Genomic DNA, 14,147 nt, shown 5'->3' with positions numbered 1-14,147 from the left:
TGTGCACCATTGGATTCAGGAAGAGGAACAACAAGAAGTGTTAAGTTAAACACAATTTGCCTTAGGAAATCCATCCTGGCTTTCTCTAATTCATCTACCTTTGTCCAAGTGACTGTTAATTTTGTCCTGGATTTTCATTTCAAAAACACGTTTCCACCTCCACGCTGACACCTTCTGGCCTGTAGTCGCTGGGCTTATCCTTCTTTTGAATATGGATTTCCTATTTACAATGTTTCAGTCCTCTGGCACGGTCTCCATATTTAAGGGGGTTTGGAAGATGATAGCAAAGTGCCTCTGCTAGTTCCATTGGAAAGTGCCCACAGTATATAGCTCATCCAGTTCTTCCTGCGTGGTGACTTACCAATTTAAATTTAGCCAGCCTTTCTAATGACTCTGCATTATCGTTGTTATCCCATCCAATGTCTTAACCACTCCTCCTTCACTATGGCCAGGATTTTGTGGCCCCTCCCATCCAGCGGGATGTCACGGTGCTGGTAACGTAAATGGCAATTTCAATGGTCGACTACATCTGCCGGTGGGAGGCAAGGGGAACCCACCATGGTACATGGGAAGATGAAATTTTCCTTCCAACACACATGCGCCATCCTGACTTGGAAATCTATCGTCTTCCCTCTCTGTCGCTGGTTCAAAGTCCTGGAATTTCCCTCCCTAACAGCATAGTGGGTGTATCTACACCTCAGGGACTGCAAAATTAAAGTTTATTTATCAGCCACAAGTAAGGCTTACATTAACACTGCAATGAAGTTACTGTGAAATTCCCCTAGTCGCCACAGTCCGGCGCCTGTTCGGGTCAATTCACCGAACCAGCACGTCTTTCAGAATGTGGGAGGAAACCGGAGCACCCGGAGAAAACCCATGCAGACACGGGGGGAATGTGCAAACTCCACACAGACAGTGACCCAAGCAGGGAATTGAACCCTGGTCCTTGGCGCTGTGAGGCAGCAATGCTAACCACTGTGCCACCCCTGCTACCGTGCAGCGGTTCAAGAAGGCAGCTCACCACCACCTTCTCAAGTGCCGACCCAATCAGTAATGCTCATGTCCTGTGAAAGAATAAAAACTAATAATAATCCCACCTTCCCTCATCACCTCCCTTAACCGGCCACCCACCATTGCCAGCTGAGTTGCAGTTCCCGCTGTGAAAAGGCGGGAACACATCGAGGAGGCAATCCGACCCTTTCATTCCTGCTTTTCCCCCTCACCTTCAAATCCGCTTCCAAAGTACTGGGAAAGTTCCAGCCTCGGTATCAGTAACAATAATTGAACCAGACTAATACATTTCTTATTAATTACAGTATTTGAAAAGATAACTTGATAAACTGAACTCACGAGCATTTTAACCACTTTTTAAACACGGTGTCTTTTTAAAAACCTGATGAAGGAGCAGTGCTCCGAAAGCTTGTGATTCCAAATCAATCTATTGGATTTTAACCTGGTGTTTTGAGACTTCTTACTTTTTACAATTTGTGTAAATGCACTTTGTTCAAAAATAACATCCCAAAAATACATTTTCTTCTCACAAACATTTGGAGAATGAGAGGGACCACACCTCGAAAGGGAGCTAACTCAGTTTCAATGGGAGGTCTAGTGGCCCAGTGGGTAATGTCCTTCTGGGCCAGGAACTCGAGTCCCTCTGGGCCAGGAACTCGAGTCCCTCTGGGTCAGGAGCTCTGGCTTCGAGTCCCACTCCAGGCTTTGATGGCCATGGAAGGTATGTTCAGAATGTGGACAAACAGGTTGATCAGCCTCTGAATGACTCCAATATGCCTGATGGCAGAGGGTAAGAGTGGGAGAGATTCCTGGTCAGCCATACTGCAGAAGCCAGTGGCAAACCACCGCGGTACTTTGCCAAGCGTAATCATGGACCAACCACAGAATCACAGAATACTACAGTGCAGAAGAGGCCCTTCGGCCCATCAAGTCTGCACCGACGCATTAAATGCCCAGACCTGCCCACCTAATCCCACTTGCCAGCACTTGGCCCATTGCCTTGAATGTTATGGCGTGCCAAGTACTCATCCAGATACTTTTCAAAGGATGTGAGGCAACCCTCCTCCACCACCCTCCCAGGCAGCGCATTCCAGACCGTCACCACCCTCTGGGTAAAAATGTTTTTCCTCAAATCCACCCTAAACCTCCCACCCCTCACTTTTAACTTGTGTCCCCTCGTGACTGACCCTTCAACTAAGGGGAACAGCTGCTCCCTATCCACCCTGTACATGCCCTTCATAATCTTGAACACCTCCATCAGGTCACCCCTCAGTCTTCTCTGCTCCAGAGAAAACAACCCAAGCCTATCCAACCTCTTTTCAATAGCATGCGGTACCTGACAGAGGAGGAAATTAGCGTCATTCAAGACTTTAGCCTGGAATTTTCCAACTGTTTATTAAACATTAAACTGCCGACAGAGGTAAAGAGATATTCATGTTTCTTTATAACTGCTCATTTTGTGAAGCTACATTGTGAAGTTTAAGACCATCCTTATTGTTAATATTTGAGCTGAATCTCTCATGACGCTGATGTTGTCTCATACATAACAGATGAAACCTCGATTGACAGAAGGAAAGTACATGCAGTTCCCATCAAATTCTGTCTCTTTAAGGGGTACACGTCCAACAAGGAGATTTGCTGCTTCACCCCCCACCTCAGAGCGACCCTGGAGACCTGTGGCTTCAACACCTCTTATCCTTTGGTGACGATTATTCATGGATGGACGGTACTCCCACTTTGTTCCATTGGGAATAAGCAGTAGGGTGGGGGAGGAGCAGAAACACTAGCATTGTACATGTTGGGCCGAGTGGCCTGTTTCTATAGATTTTGCATTATCTCCAAATGACGTGAGGGAATACGTAGCATCTACAAAGAGAAAGGATGGGTTACTGTTTTGGAAAACGGACCCTATTTGTGGGAGTAAGACAGAGATAGATAGGTTCTTGATTAATAAGGGGATCAGGGGTTATGGGGAACAGACAGGAGAATGGGGATGAGAAAAATATCAGCCATGATTGAATGGAGGAGCAGACTCGCTGGGCCGAGTGGCCTAACTCTGCTCCTATGTCTTATGGTCTTACGGGATAATTAACACCACGCTTGGCGAAGGGCGTTACAGATTTTTCCTGTCTCTTCATTTCCTCAGCTCGATGGAATGTACGAAGGTTGGATCTGGAAAATGGCGGCTGCCCTGAAAGTCAGGCTAAAATACATTAACGTGCTGGTGATTGATTGGCTGACACTAGCCCACCAACATTATCCCATCGCAGTGAAAAACACGCGAATAGTCGGACGGGAGATTGCAGATTTATTGGACTGGCTGGAGGTAAATCCACAAAATTGAGGTCTTCGAGTAGTTTTTATTTTGCCATTAGATTTTTGATGTCACATTCTTCACTCTGTCCTCAAGACCTTACATCAGATTCCCGCAGAGTGGCCGGAGAATCTAATTGTGTAAAACGGAATGAGTGCAACGCAACAAATCATTGTCCAATTAATGACAAACAGCAGCTATAAAAACCCTCAACCACTTAGATTTGCACAGGCTGGAGAAGGAAAGACATACCAACCAAAAACACCACCAACCTTAATCGGGTTATTGGATCCAATCCAATTGGATCCAATCACCAGTTATTATGGAGTTTTTTTCACTTGATGCTCCCTGCCAATTCAAAGGTAGTGATATCACCCTGACATTAGCTTAAATCGACAAGGCCATTCAACAATCAATAAAGGACCAGGGAAAGAATTGACTTCCCAATATCAAATAAAGGACAGGCTTAGGGGTTTCTAGTAGGATTCCAGTCAGTGCAAGGTTTGGACAAATGTGTTCACTGTGGTGCAGAGGGAAATGTATCATAGAAAGCCATAGAAACCCTACAGTGCAGAAGGAGGCCATTCGGCCCATCGAGTCTGCACCGACCACAATCCCACCCAGGCCCTACCCCCACATATTTACCCGTTAATCCCTCTAACCTACGCATCTCAGGACTCTAAGGGGCAATTTTTAACCTGGCCAATCAACCTAACCTGCACATCTTTGGACTGTGGGAGGAAACCGGAGCACCCGGAGGAAACCCATGCAGACACGAGGAGAATATGCAAACTCCACACAGACAGTGACCCGAGCCGGGAATCGAACCCGGGACCCTGGAGCTGTGAAGCAGCAGTGCTAACCACTGTGCTACCGTGCCACATCGATAAAGACAGACTGAGGTACCGGAGTTAGGATATCACAAAACTCAAATTAAAGAGAATTGAGCATTTCTGATGGTTTCAGATTGTTTTTCTACCTTGTTTTTCTCAACTGTCCTTTGCCTCCATCTTCAGCCTTTCCCGCCCATTAGGATGGCACGGTGGCACAGTGGTTAGCACTGCTGCCTCACAGAGCCAGGGACCTAGGTTTGATTCCCGGCTTGGGTCACTGTCTGTACAGAGTTTGCACGTTCTCCCCGTGTCTGTGTGGGTTTCCTCCGGATGCTCCGGTTTCCTCCCACAGTCCGAAAGACGTGCTGGTTAGGTGGATTGGCCGTGCTAAATTCTCCCTCGGTGTACCCGAACAGGCGCCGGAGTGTGGCGACTGGGGGATTTTCACAGTAACTTCATTGCCTTCATTGGCCAGGCTAAATTGTAGAATCATAGAATCCCTCCAGTGCAGAAGGAGGCCATTCGGCCCATCGAGTCTGCACCGATCACATTCCCACTGGAAATGTGATCGGTGTGGGAGCTGGAAAATCCCAGCCTAAACAATTTGCTTCAATGCTAGTTTTAAATTAAACTAGCATTTTCTTTTTCTCAGCCACTCTGGAAAGAAAAGACATTTATAGATTACAGCTCAAATTTGAGATCAGTGAACAGCAGGACATTTTAAACTCAGTGAAAATAACATTACTGCAGCAACCTTCTGTCACACCAATGGAAGATGGCTGGAATGAACCCTCACTGTCTGGGATTTATATTGAGTGACCATCGGAGGTTTCAATGTGGCGTCTCTTTTATATTCAACTCAGAACAATTCTAATCAAATCATTCCGGTCAATGATGTGTTGACTGCATAGAACATTAACTGTGAGAGCCACGCGCTCCCTCTGTATCCAATCAAAATGTAAATATTTCTTTTGTTTTTACCATTTGAAGTTGATTCTTCTATTATATGAATGATTAAGCATGTTCTCAAACACGCTATGAAATATTCAGCGTGTTTTAAATGTATTCAATCTTATTCATGGGGTCATGGTTAGTGAACAAGCCCGGTTTCAATCTTGTAGCCCACTGAGATGAAGGAGGCCCATTCACGCGGCCCACTCACCAGCCTGGGTTGCCCTTTTAAACCATTCACCAATATATTGGATAAATATATTCGGAAACAACTACGTTTTCATACTTAAATTCATTGAATGTCCAGAATTTGGATAAAACACTTCATGAACATTACACCGACATTTTTTTAAAGTTTATTTATTAGTCAGAAGTAAGGCTTACATTAACACTGTAATGAAGTTACTGTGAAATTCCCCTAGTCGTCACACTTCGGCGCCTGTTCGGGTCAATGCACCCTAACCAGCACGTCTTTCAGACTGTGGGAGGAAACCAGAGCACCCAGAGGAAACCCACGCAGACACGGGGAGAACGTGCAAACTCTACACAGACAGTGATCCAAGCTGGGAATCGAAACCTGGTCCCTGGCGCTGCGTTAGCAGTGCTAACTGCTGTGCCTCCAATTATTAACACTTTGTTAGCTTGTTCTGCTTTTTGGGAAGTTTGCGGGATGTTATTATAACAATCTAGAGTCGATGGCTACTCCATTGTCTGGAACATTCAGAAACAATAGCCAACTTCAAGAAAGAAGTATCTCATTCAGGAATAATTCCAATCCAGCCGAACCATTCCCATTCTTTGCTACTGTCCAGAATTCCTGCTCCGTACCCCAAAGTGCAAATCCTTCATTCCAGCAGCAAACATTTCTTCATGACGTCTGCAATTCTCAAATACAATTAACCCGCTGGCAAATTAATTAGCAATTATAAGGTAGCAATGACCTGAGACCAGCCACAAGGGAGAAATGGACACATAAGAATTCAGAGAAATGGCTACAGATTTGGCCAGAAAATGGTCATGAGGAAGTGCTCAAAGGTGGAGAGCAACAAGGTCAAAGTAAGGGGTTAAAGGAGGTCACTGCGGAGAGCAAGATTAACACGGCGGAAGTCCTGGTCACTGACAGTGCAGTGGAGAAGGACAGATGCACAAGAGAACAGAACCGAGGGAATGAAGGACATTGGGCGGCACGGTGGCACAGTGGGTAGCACTGCTTCCTCACAGCGCCAGGGACCCGGGTTCAATTCTGGCCTTGGGTGACTGTGTGGAGTTTGCACATTCTCTCCGTGTCTGCGTGGGTTTCCTCCGGGTGCCCCAGTTTCCTCCCACACTCCAAAGATGTGCGGATTAGGTTGATTGGCCATTCTAAATTGCCCCTTAGTGTCAGGGAGATTAACAAGGTAAATATGTGGGGCTACGGGGATAGGGCCTCGGTGGTGCAGGCTCGATGGGCCGAATGGCCTCCTTCTGTACTGTAGGGACTCTGTGATTGCCTCGACATAGAACTGAAGAAGGTGGCAGAGGTATTTGTGCTACTGACTTGGCTGGATTTGTAAAAGAGGATAATTGGGATAGGGAGAAATCACAGCTCAACAAACCCAGGGATATTGTGTGCAGTTCTGGTCACCTCACTATAAGAAGGATGTGGAAGCGCTGGAAAGAGTGCAGAGGAGATTTACCAGGATGCTGCCTGGTTTGGAGGGAGGTCTTATGAGGAAAGGTTGAGGGAGCTAGGGTTGTTCTCTCTGGAGTGGAGGAGGTTGAGGGGAGACTTAATAGAGGTTTATAAAATGATGAAGGGGATAGATAGAGTGAACGTTCAAAGACTATTTCCTTGGGTGGATGGAGCTGTTACAAGGGAGCATAACTATAGGGGTTCATGGTGGGAGATACAGGAAGGATGTCCGAGGTAGGTTCTTTACTCAGAGAGTGGTTGGGGTGTGGAATGGACTGCCTGCTGTGATAGTGGAGTCAGACACTTTAGGAACATTTAAGCGGTTATTGGATAGGCACATGGAGCACACCAGGATGATGGGGAGTGGGATAGCTTGATCTTGGTTTCAGATAAAGCTCGGCACAACATCGTGGGCCGAAGGGCCTGTTCTGTGCTGTACTGTTCTATGTTCTATATTGGGTGGGATTTAGGACAGGATAGGATTAGGATAGGTTAGGATTAGGATAGGATGTGCACAGCAGAGTTCTGAGTGACCTGGAAGTTGTTGGGAGTAGGCAGGAAAGTGGGGTTAAGGCCATGATCAGATCAATCATGATCATATTGAATGGTGGAGCAGGGAAATGGGTGGCACAGTGGTATTGTCGCTGGACTAGTAATCCAGAGACTGTTGGTAACTTGACCCAGGTTCAAATCCTACCATGCCAAATGGTGAAATTTTAATTCAATAGAAATCTGGAATTAAAAGCCTACTGATGATCGTGAAGCCATTGTGGATTGTTGGAAAAACCCATCTGATTCACTCATGCTCTTCAGGGAAGGAAATCTGCCATCCTTACCTGGTCTGACCTACATGTGACTCCAGACCCACACCAGTGTGGTTGACTCTTAAGTGGCCTCTGAAATGGCCAAGTGAGACACTCAGTTCAAGGGCAATTAGGGATGAGCAGCAGGGCCGGCCCAGCCAGTGACAACTATAGGGGAGACGATGGCTGAGTGGTATTATCACTAGACTATTAATCTAGAAACTCAGCTAATGTTCTGGGGACCCGGGTTCGAATCCCGCCACGGCAGATGGTAGAATTTGAATTCAATAAAAAAATCTGGAATTAAGAATCTACTGATGACCATGAAACCATTGTCGATTGTCAGAAAAACCCATCTGGTTCACTAATGTCCTTCAGGGAAAGAAATCTGCCGTCCTTACCTGGTCTGGCCTACGTGTGACTCCAGAGCCACAGCAATGTGTAGTTGACTCTCAACTGCCCTCTGAACAAGGGCAATTAGGGTTGGGCAATAAATCCTGGCCAGCCAGCGACGCCCATGTCCCACGAATGAATTTTTTAAAATCCTGTCAATGGATAGAAAAAAAGACTTGATGGGCTGAATAGCCTACTCCTGCTCCTATTTCTTACATGCTATTGGGAGTTATTGTAGGATGGAGCTCGGGATGTTAACAAAGAGGTGTTGGAGGGTTGAATGTGGAGATAATTGTGGGTAACGGTAACTGTGATGTTAGTGGGGGACGTAACAATGGGTGAGATGATTGGTGGAGATTAGGTGATGTGCAGAATTGGGGGGGAAGTCAGATTCAAAGACATTATCCACCCTCGGTGTGAGTAACTATGGGAGATGGAGTTTTTGGAATGAGCTGAACAAAATGGCCTCTCACCAGATTGCTGCGGGATGCAGATGTATCATTTTTGGTGACTAATCCATGTGCTTTTCAGAACCGAGCTGCAGACGTTGCTGGGACTGGATTCATTGCTATCTGATTGATATTTGCGTGAAGCTTTTCAAAATGCAATTGGAATTTGGGTCAAATACATGACAAAATTTCACTGTGAAAAATCTCCCTGCGGAACTGATTATCACAGGAATGAAGACAAGTTGTTAGACTGTCCTTGAACTATGGCAGAATTTCATTTTAAAGAATAGCAAAGTGCACACTGCATTATTCCAGCAATTTCACAATCTCTGGTGTCTGTAGATTTGGGAATTTAATCCACTGGTCTATTAGAAAAACTACAATGTGGAAGAATCCTCTACACTGATGTTTTTCTGACCAAAAGACTATTCCTTCTATGCTGTAGCTGAGTGTGAGTTATGATAAAACACAAAATCTATTGCATGACAGCTTTCAGTTTCAAAGTGAACTGTTTTACTCTAATTCCATATACATTTCAAAAATTAATCCCTTGGACACAAACACCCAGCAACAAATGTGGCACAGTGGTGAGCACTGCTGCCTCACAGTGCCAGGGACCCGGGTTCAATTCCGGCCTCGGGTCTGTGTGGAGTTTGCACGTTCTCCCCGTGTCTGCATGGGTTTCCTCCGGGTGCTCCGGTTTCCTCCCACACTCCAAAGGTGTGCAGGTTAGGTGAATTGGCCATGCTAAATTGCCTCTAAATGTCAGTGATATTAGCAGGGTAAATATGTGGGGTTGCGGTGATAGAGCCTGGGTGGGATTGTTCTTGGTACAAGTTCGATGGGCCAAACAGCCTCCTTCTGCACTGTAGGGATTCTAAGATGTGATAAAGAGTTGCATTTGTACAGCACCTCTTGCAATTCTTCAGAAATCGCAGAGTGCTTACCAGCCAACATTCTTTTGAAGTGTAATCCTTGTAGTGATAAAGGGAAATGAGGCAACCAATTTACACACAGCAAGATCCCACAAATAGCAATGATCTAGGGCGGCACGGCGGCACAGTGATTAGCACTGCTGCCTCACAGCGCCAGGGACCCTGGTTCAATTCCAGCCTTGGGTCATTATCTGTGTGGAGTTTGCACATTCTCTCTGTGTCTGCGTGGGTTTCCTCCGGATGCTCCGGTTTCCTCCCACACTCCAAAGATGTGCGAGTTAGGTGGATTGGCCATGCTAAATTGCCCTTTAGTGTCAGGGGGATTAGCAGGCTTAAACGGATAGGGCCTGGGTGGGATTGTTGTCGGTGCAGGCTCAATGGGCCGAATGGCCTCCTTCTGCACTGTAGGGATTCTATGATTCTATAAATTAGCAGATCATCCGGGTCAATTATTCTAATTTTAATCTTACCGTTTTGGCGTCTCATCTCTTTGGTTTGGAGCAATCAATTTATTTGAGTCAATACATAACCAGCCACTCACAGGCCCTGTATCCTTTTGGTGTTGGCTATTGGTGGAAACGCAGGGCCATTAACTGTAAAAGTTTCCCATTGGATGAAGATTGCCAAAATGCCTCTAAAGGAATGTGAATCTTTTGCACCCTCAGGAATTCTTTGGGTTTCCAAAGGGAAAAGTTCACCTGATTGGATACAGTCTTGGAGCTCACGTTTCGGGATTTGCCGGGAATTATATCACTGGGCCAAACAGAATTGGAAGAATAACAGGTAAGGCATGAGAGTACAGTGAGGCTTAGAGAGACTAATCGGAGATTTGTGATAACTCTCCTGGCATGAAGCACATTCTTAACAATGGCTCCCCAAGAATCAACCCCATATCGCAAGAAACAATCTGTGTGCTTAACAACTTTCGGAATGTATGAATAGGACAAGGCCATTCAGCCCCTGGAGCTTGTTCTGTCGTTAAAGTAGATCATGGCTGATCTAATCCAGACCTCAGTTCCATTCACCCTCGTTCCACATCTCTTTCTATCCTCAACCGACAAGGATCGATCAACCTTGGTCTTGAATGCTCAAATTTTCCTCGCATCCATTGCCTTTCAGGGAAGAGAATTCCAGATTTCCGCCCCCTTGTCCTGATTTCTCCCTGTTATGGCTAGTCCTCAGGTAAGGTTCCCCAGAGTTGTTATCTTGGATGGCATAGCCTCAGATTATTACGCCCCGGGTGAATGGGGATGAATTGCCTCCCTTTTTTTATTCAACCCCTCGGGTAGTCGCAAGAAGATTAATTAAGGATCCTTTCCCAAGCACAGGCCTTTTCCCATCCCAATATAGTTGTTTAAAAGGAGCCAATATAACCAGACTATCTTGAGTTAAATAAAGAGTGAGTTTATTAGCAACTAAATGAGAAAACTGATGAAGCAAATACATATATATTTACAAAGATTAGAAGTGAGAATAAGTTTAAAAAAGGAATTAGTATTGAATGTGTCTGTGAAGAGTAGATGGCAAAACGTGGCCATTGTGATTTCAGTAGCACTGACTGCAACAGGTGAACAGTCAGTTTTGAGGTTCCAGTGTTTGTAGATTGGCTGAGAAGCCCTGTTTCCTTTTCAGCTGTGGCTTTGCTTCAGCAATCAGAGAGAGTTACCTGCAAAACTTGCAGGGGTTCTGCTGCTGTCTTTCTTCCTGTGTCATACCCAGCACTAGTTGACATTGACTGGAGTTTTACAGCTGGCTTTTAAGCCCAATTTCTGTACATTCCTGGAAGGCAGAAATCTACAAACCAATCTGGGATATTGCTCAATTCCTGCTGAGATGATAATCAGCTTCCATTATCTCCACAGGAGATGGCAGTTAGTTTCTGTATAGCTTTCGTGCTTTTAGAAACATGGAAGATAGGAGCAGACGGAGGCCACTTAGCTCTTCGAGCCTGCTCCACCATTTATTACAATCATGGATGATCATCCAACTCAGTAGCCTAATCCTGCTTTTTCCCCATAACCTTTGATCCCATTCGTCCCAAGTGCTATATATTTTGATGTATCCATTGTCTACCTCCTCAATCAACCACCAGCAATTCAACCAATGACTGAATTTACATCCTCATCTTTTGCTTGTGCATCCATTTTTAAAACTACAGGTCTTATTCAAAGTTCAATATTTCCGTAGTAATCCAGGGCTTCCCTCCATCATCATGACATCCTCTAAGTAACCTAGCTTGAATTTTAAGGTCACTTCTCTGGAGGAAGTAATTTCTCTATCTCCCCTTTCGACTTATTTTAAAGATCTCGGTTGGATCATCCCTCAGTCTTTTATAGCTGTGGGAAAGAAGCCAACTTTCCCTCCTCAAAGGTTTGGCAAAGTTTTGGATTCGGTGTATAATAAGTGAACAAGCCTTCAAATTTTCTGATGCCAAAAATCCACTGGCAGTGAGCATGACATCAAATCCATAAAACAGCCATATACACATCCAGCTAATGGACTGCCATCCAAATGGCCCTTTGGAGGGGGGGCGGGGTGGGGGGGGGGGGGCGTACACCTGAGCATTGATAAGAGCAAACTCTGGCTTTAAACCTAACCACAACCCGACACTGCTGGAAAGGGAATTGCATCAAACACTCCTCTGTGGAAAACAGCCCGGTGCACAAAAAGGAAACATGATCATGGTTAGAAATCCGAAACAGAAAATGAAGATGTAGCAGGGCCTTAGGGCTGAGCGTGGCTTTTCCTTGCCAGTTAGGAGTCATGAGGTACGGTAGCCTTTATCTCGTTCTCTGTAAACAGTTTTTTAAAATACTTTTCCAATTCAATCAAATCAAGTCCAATTCAGAGTCTCAACAAGTTGAGACATTTCCGATCCAGGCTGACAAGACAGGGCATGCAATCCTCTACCCTGTCTTGGGCCTGATCTACATGAGCCAAGCTGATTGGAGGAGGCACAGATCTTCCTCCTCTAAGGCTTTGCATCTTAGCCAAAAGGCCGAGGTGTTGCCCAAGAAAAATTGCTTCATATGAAAATGAAGCCCATAATGTGACCTAATGACCTCGACCAAGCGCAGGCAACCCATACCACATTTGATCTTAGCCAAAAGGCCGAGAAGAGATCTTAATGAAGCATTTATTCATCTAGTTAGTGGTCGCCAGTTTTTACAAGGTATGACAGTAAGACACGCCCATCACATTTCTATCACGCATACTGAACAATTATTTACTACATATTACACCAATCATGTCGCACTGCATGTCATGGCTGAAGACAATTGCATTGAAAGGAAATGTCTCTGTAGCAACTGCACAGTGATCAATGAAGAGGAACCTTAAACTCATTAAAATTCATAGCCATGGCAACCATGACAGGAGCAATGATTTTTTTGCTGCTAGCACGATCTGAAATCAGTGTGTGCAAATGTTTACTACCCTTTTCAGACCTTTTCTATACTTGGAAAAATGCTTCCTCTATTCCATCGTAATTAACAGGGAGGGGATGAATTAGAATCATAGAAACCCTACAGTGCAGAAAGAGTCTGCACCAACCACAATCCCACCCAGGACCTACCCCCATATCCCTACATATTTACCCACTAATCCCTCTAACCTACGCATCTCAGGATACTAAGGGTCAATTTAGCATGGCCAATCAACCTAACCCACACATCTTTGGAGTGTGGGAGGAAACCGGAGCACCCGGAGGAAACCCACGCAGACACGGGGGGAACGTGCAAACTCCGCACAGACAGTGCCCCCAAGCCAGGAATCAAACCCAGATCCCTGGAGCTGTGAGGCAGCAGTGCTAACCACTGTGCTACCGTGCCACCCATTGCGATAGATATTTCACATTTTAGGTCATTTCTACCTTATAATTGCTATTTAATTTGCCAGCGGGTTGAGAATTGCAGACGTCATGAAGAAATGTTTGCTGCTGGAATGAAGGATTTGCACTTTGGGATACGGAGCAGGAATTCTGGACAGTAGCAAAGAATGGGAATGGTTCGGCTGGATTGGAATTATTCCTGAATGTGATACTTCTTTCTTGAAGTTGGCTATTGTTTCTGAATGTTCCAGACAATGGAGTAGCCATCGACTCTAGATTGTTATAATAACATCCCGCAAACTTCCCAAAAGGCACAACAAGTTAACAAAGTGTTAATAATATCAGTTTAATGTTCATAAAGTGTTTTATCCCAACTGTGGACATTCAATGAATTTAAATCTGAAAACATAGTTGTTTCTGAATATATTTATCCAATATATTGGTGAATGGTTTAAAAGGGCAACCCAGGTTGGTGAGTGGGCCGTGTGAGTGGGCCTCCTTCATCTCAGTGGGCCACAAGATTGAAATTGGGCTTGTTCACTAACCATGACCCCATGAATAAGATTGAATACATTTAATACACGCTGAATATTTCATAACGTGTTTGAGAACATGATAATGTCAGTGTAATGTTCATAGTTCAAATTTTTCCAGGTAACGCACGCAATATTAGAATGTACTCTTCACTCTGTTCTCACATTGTTCAGCTATATTTTCACTGTCAAATCAAACAGCCCAAATACTACACACTTTTTTGTAACTGATAGCTTTGTGCAGTTGCATCTTTCCGTGAAGCAGTTAATCCATCTTATATCCTTGACTTTTCATCTCTTGATCCTTGTCCCTTCACAGTTACACACGAAAGGCTAATCAGAAGTCGAGGTAAAACCTCAGAAACAGATCTTCTCCCATTTGGTAAACAGAAACAGCAGAGTTTACGTGGACATCTGAGCTCTC

At 44.9% G+C, this 14,147-nt stretch overlaps 1 protein-coding gene across 1 annotated transcript in view; it reads left to right on the top strand.

Annotated features, from left to right (window-relative positions):
- The first annotated feature begins 2,547 nt into the window (after window positions 1–2,547).
- lipca (lipase, hepatic a) overlaps window positions 2,548–14,147 on the top strand; it is a 34,686-nt gene continuing 23,086 nt past the window's right edge. The window contains exons 1-3 of the mRNA XM_078241425.1: window positions 2,548–2,737; window positions 3,158–3,337; window positions 10,027–10,144. Of these exons, the coding sequence (XP_078097551.1) occupies window positions 3,167–3,337; window positions 10,027–10,144 (289 nt within the window). The 5' untranslated portion in view covers window positions 2,548–2,737; window positions 3,158–3,166. The remainder of the gene's footprint in view (window positions 2,738–3,157; window positions 3,338–10,026; window positions 10,145–14,147) is intronic.

Source organism: Mustelus asterias, chromosome 24 (assembly GCF_964213995.1).
Source record: "Mustelus asterias chromosome 24, sMusAst1.hap1.1, whole genome shotgun sequence".
Lineage (NCBI taxonomy): Eukaryota > Metazoa > Chordata > Chondrichthyes > Carcharhiniformes > Triakidae > Mustelus > Mustelus asterias.
The sequence above is the reverse complement of the archived record's forward strand: the minus strand, read 5'-3'. Positions and strand labels throughout refer to the sequence as shown.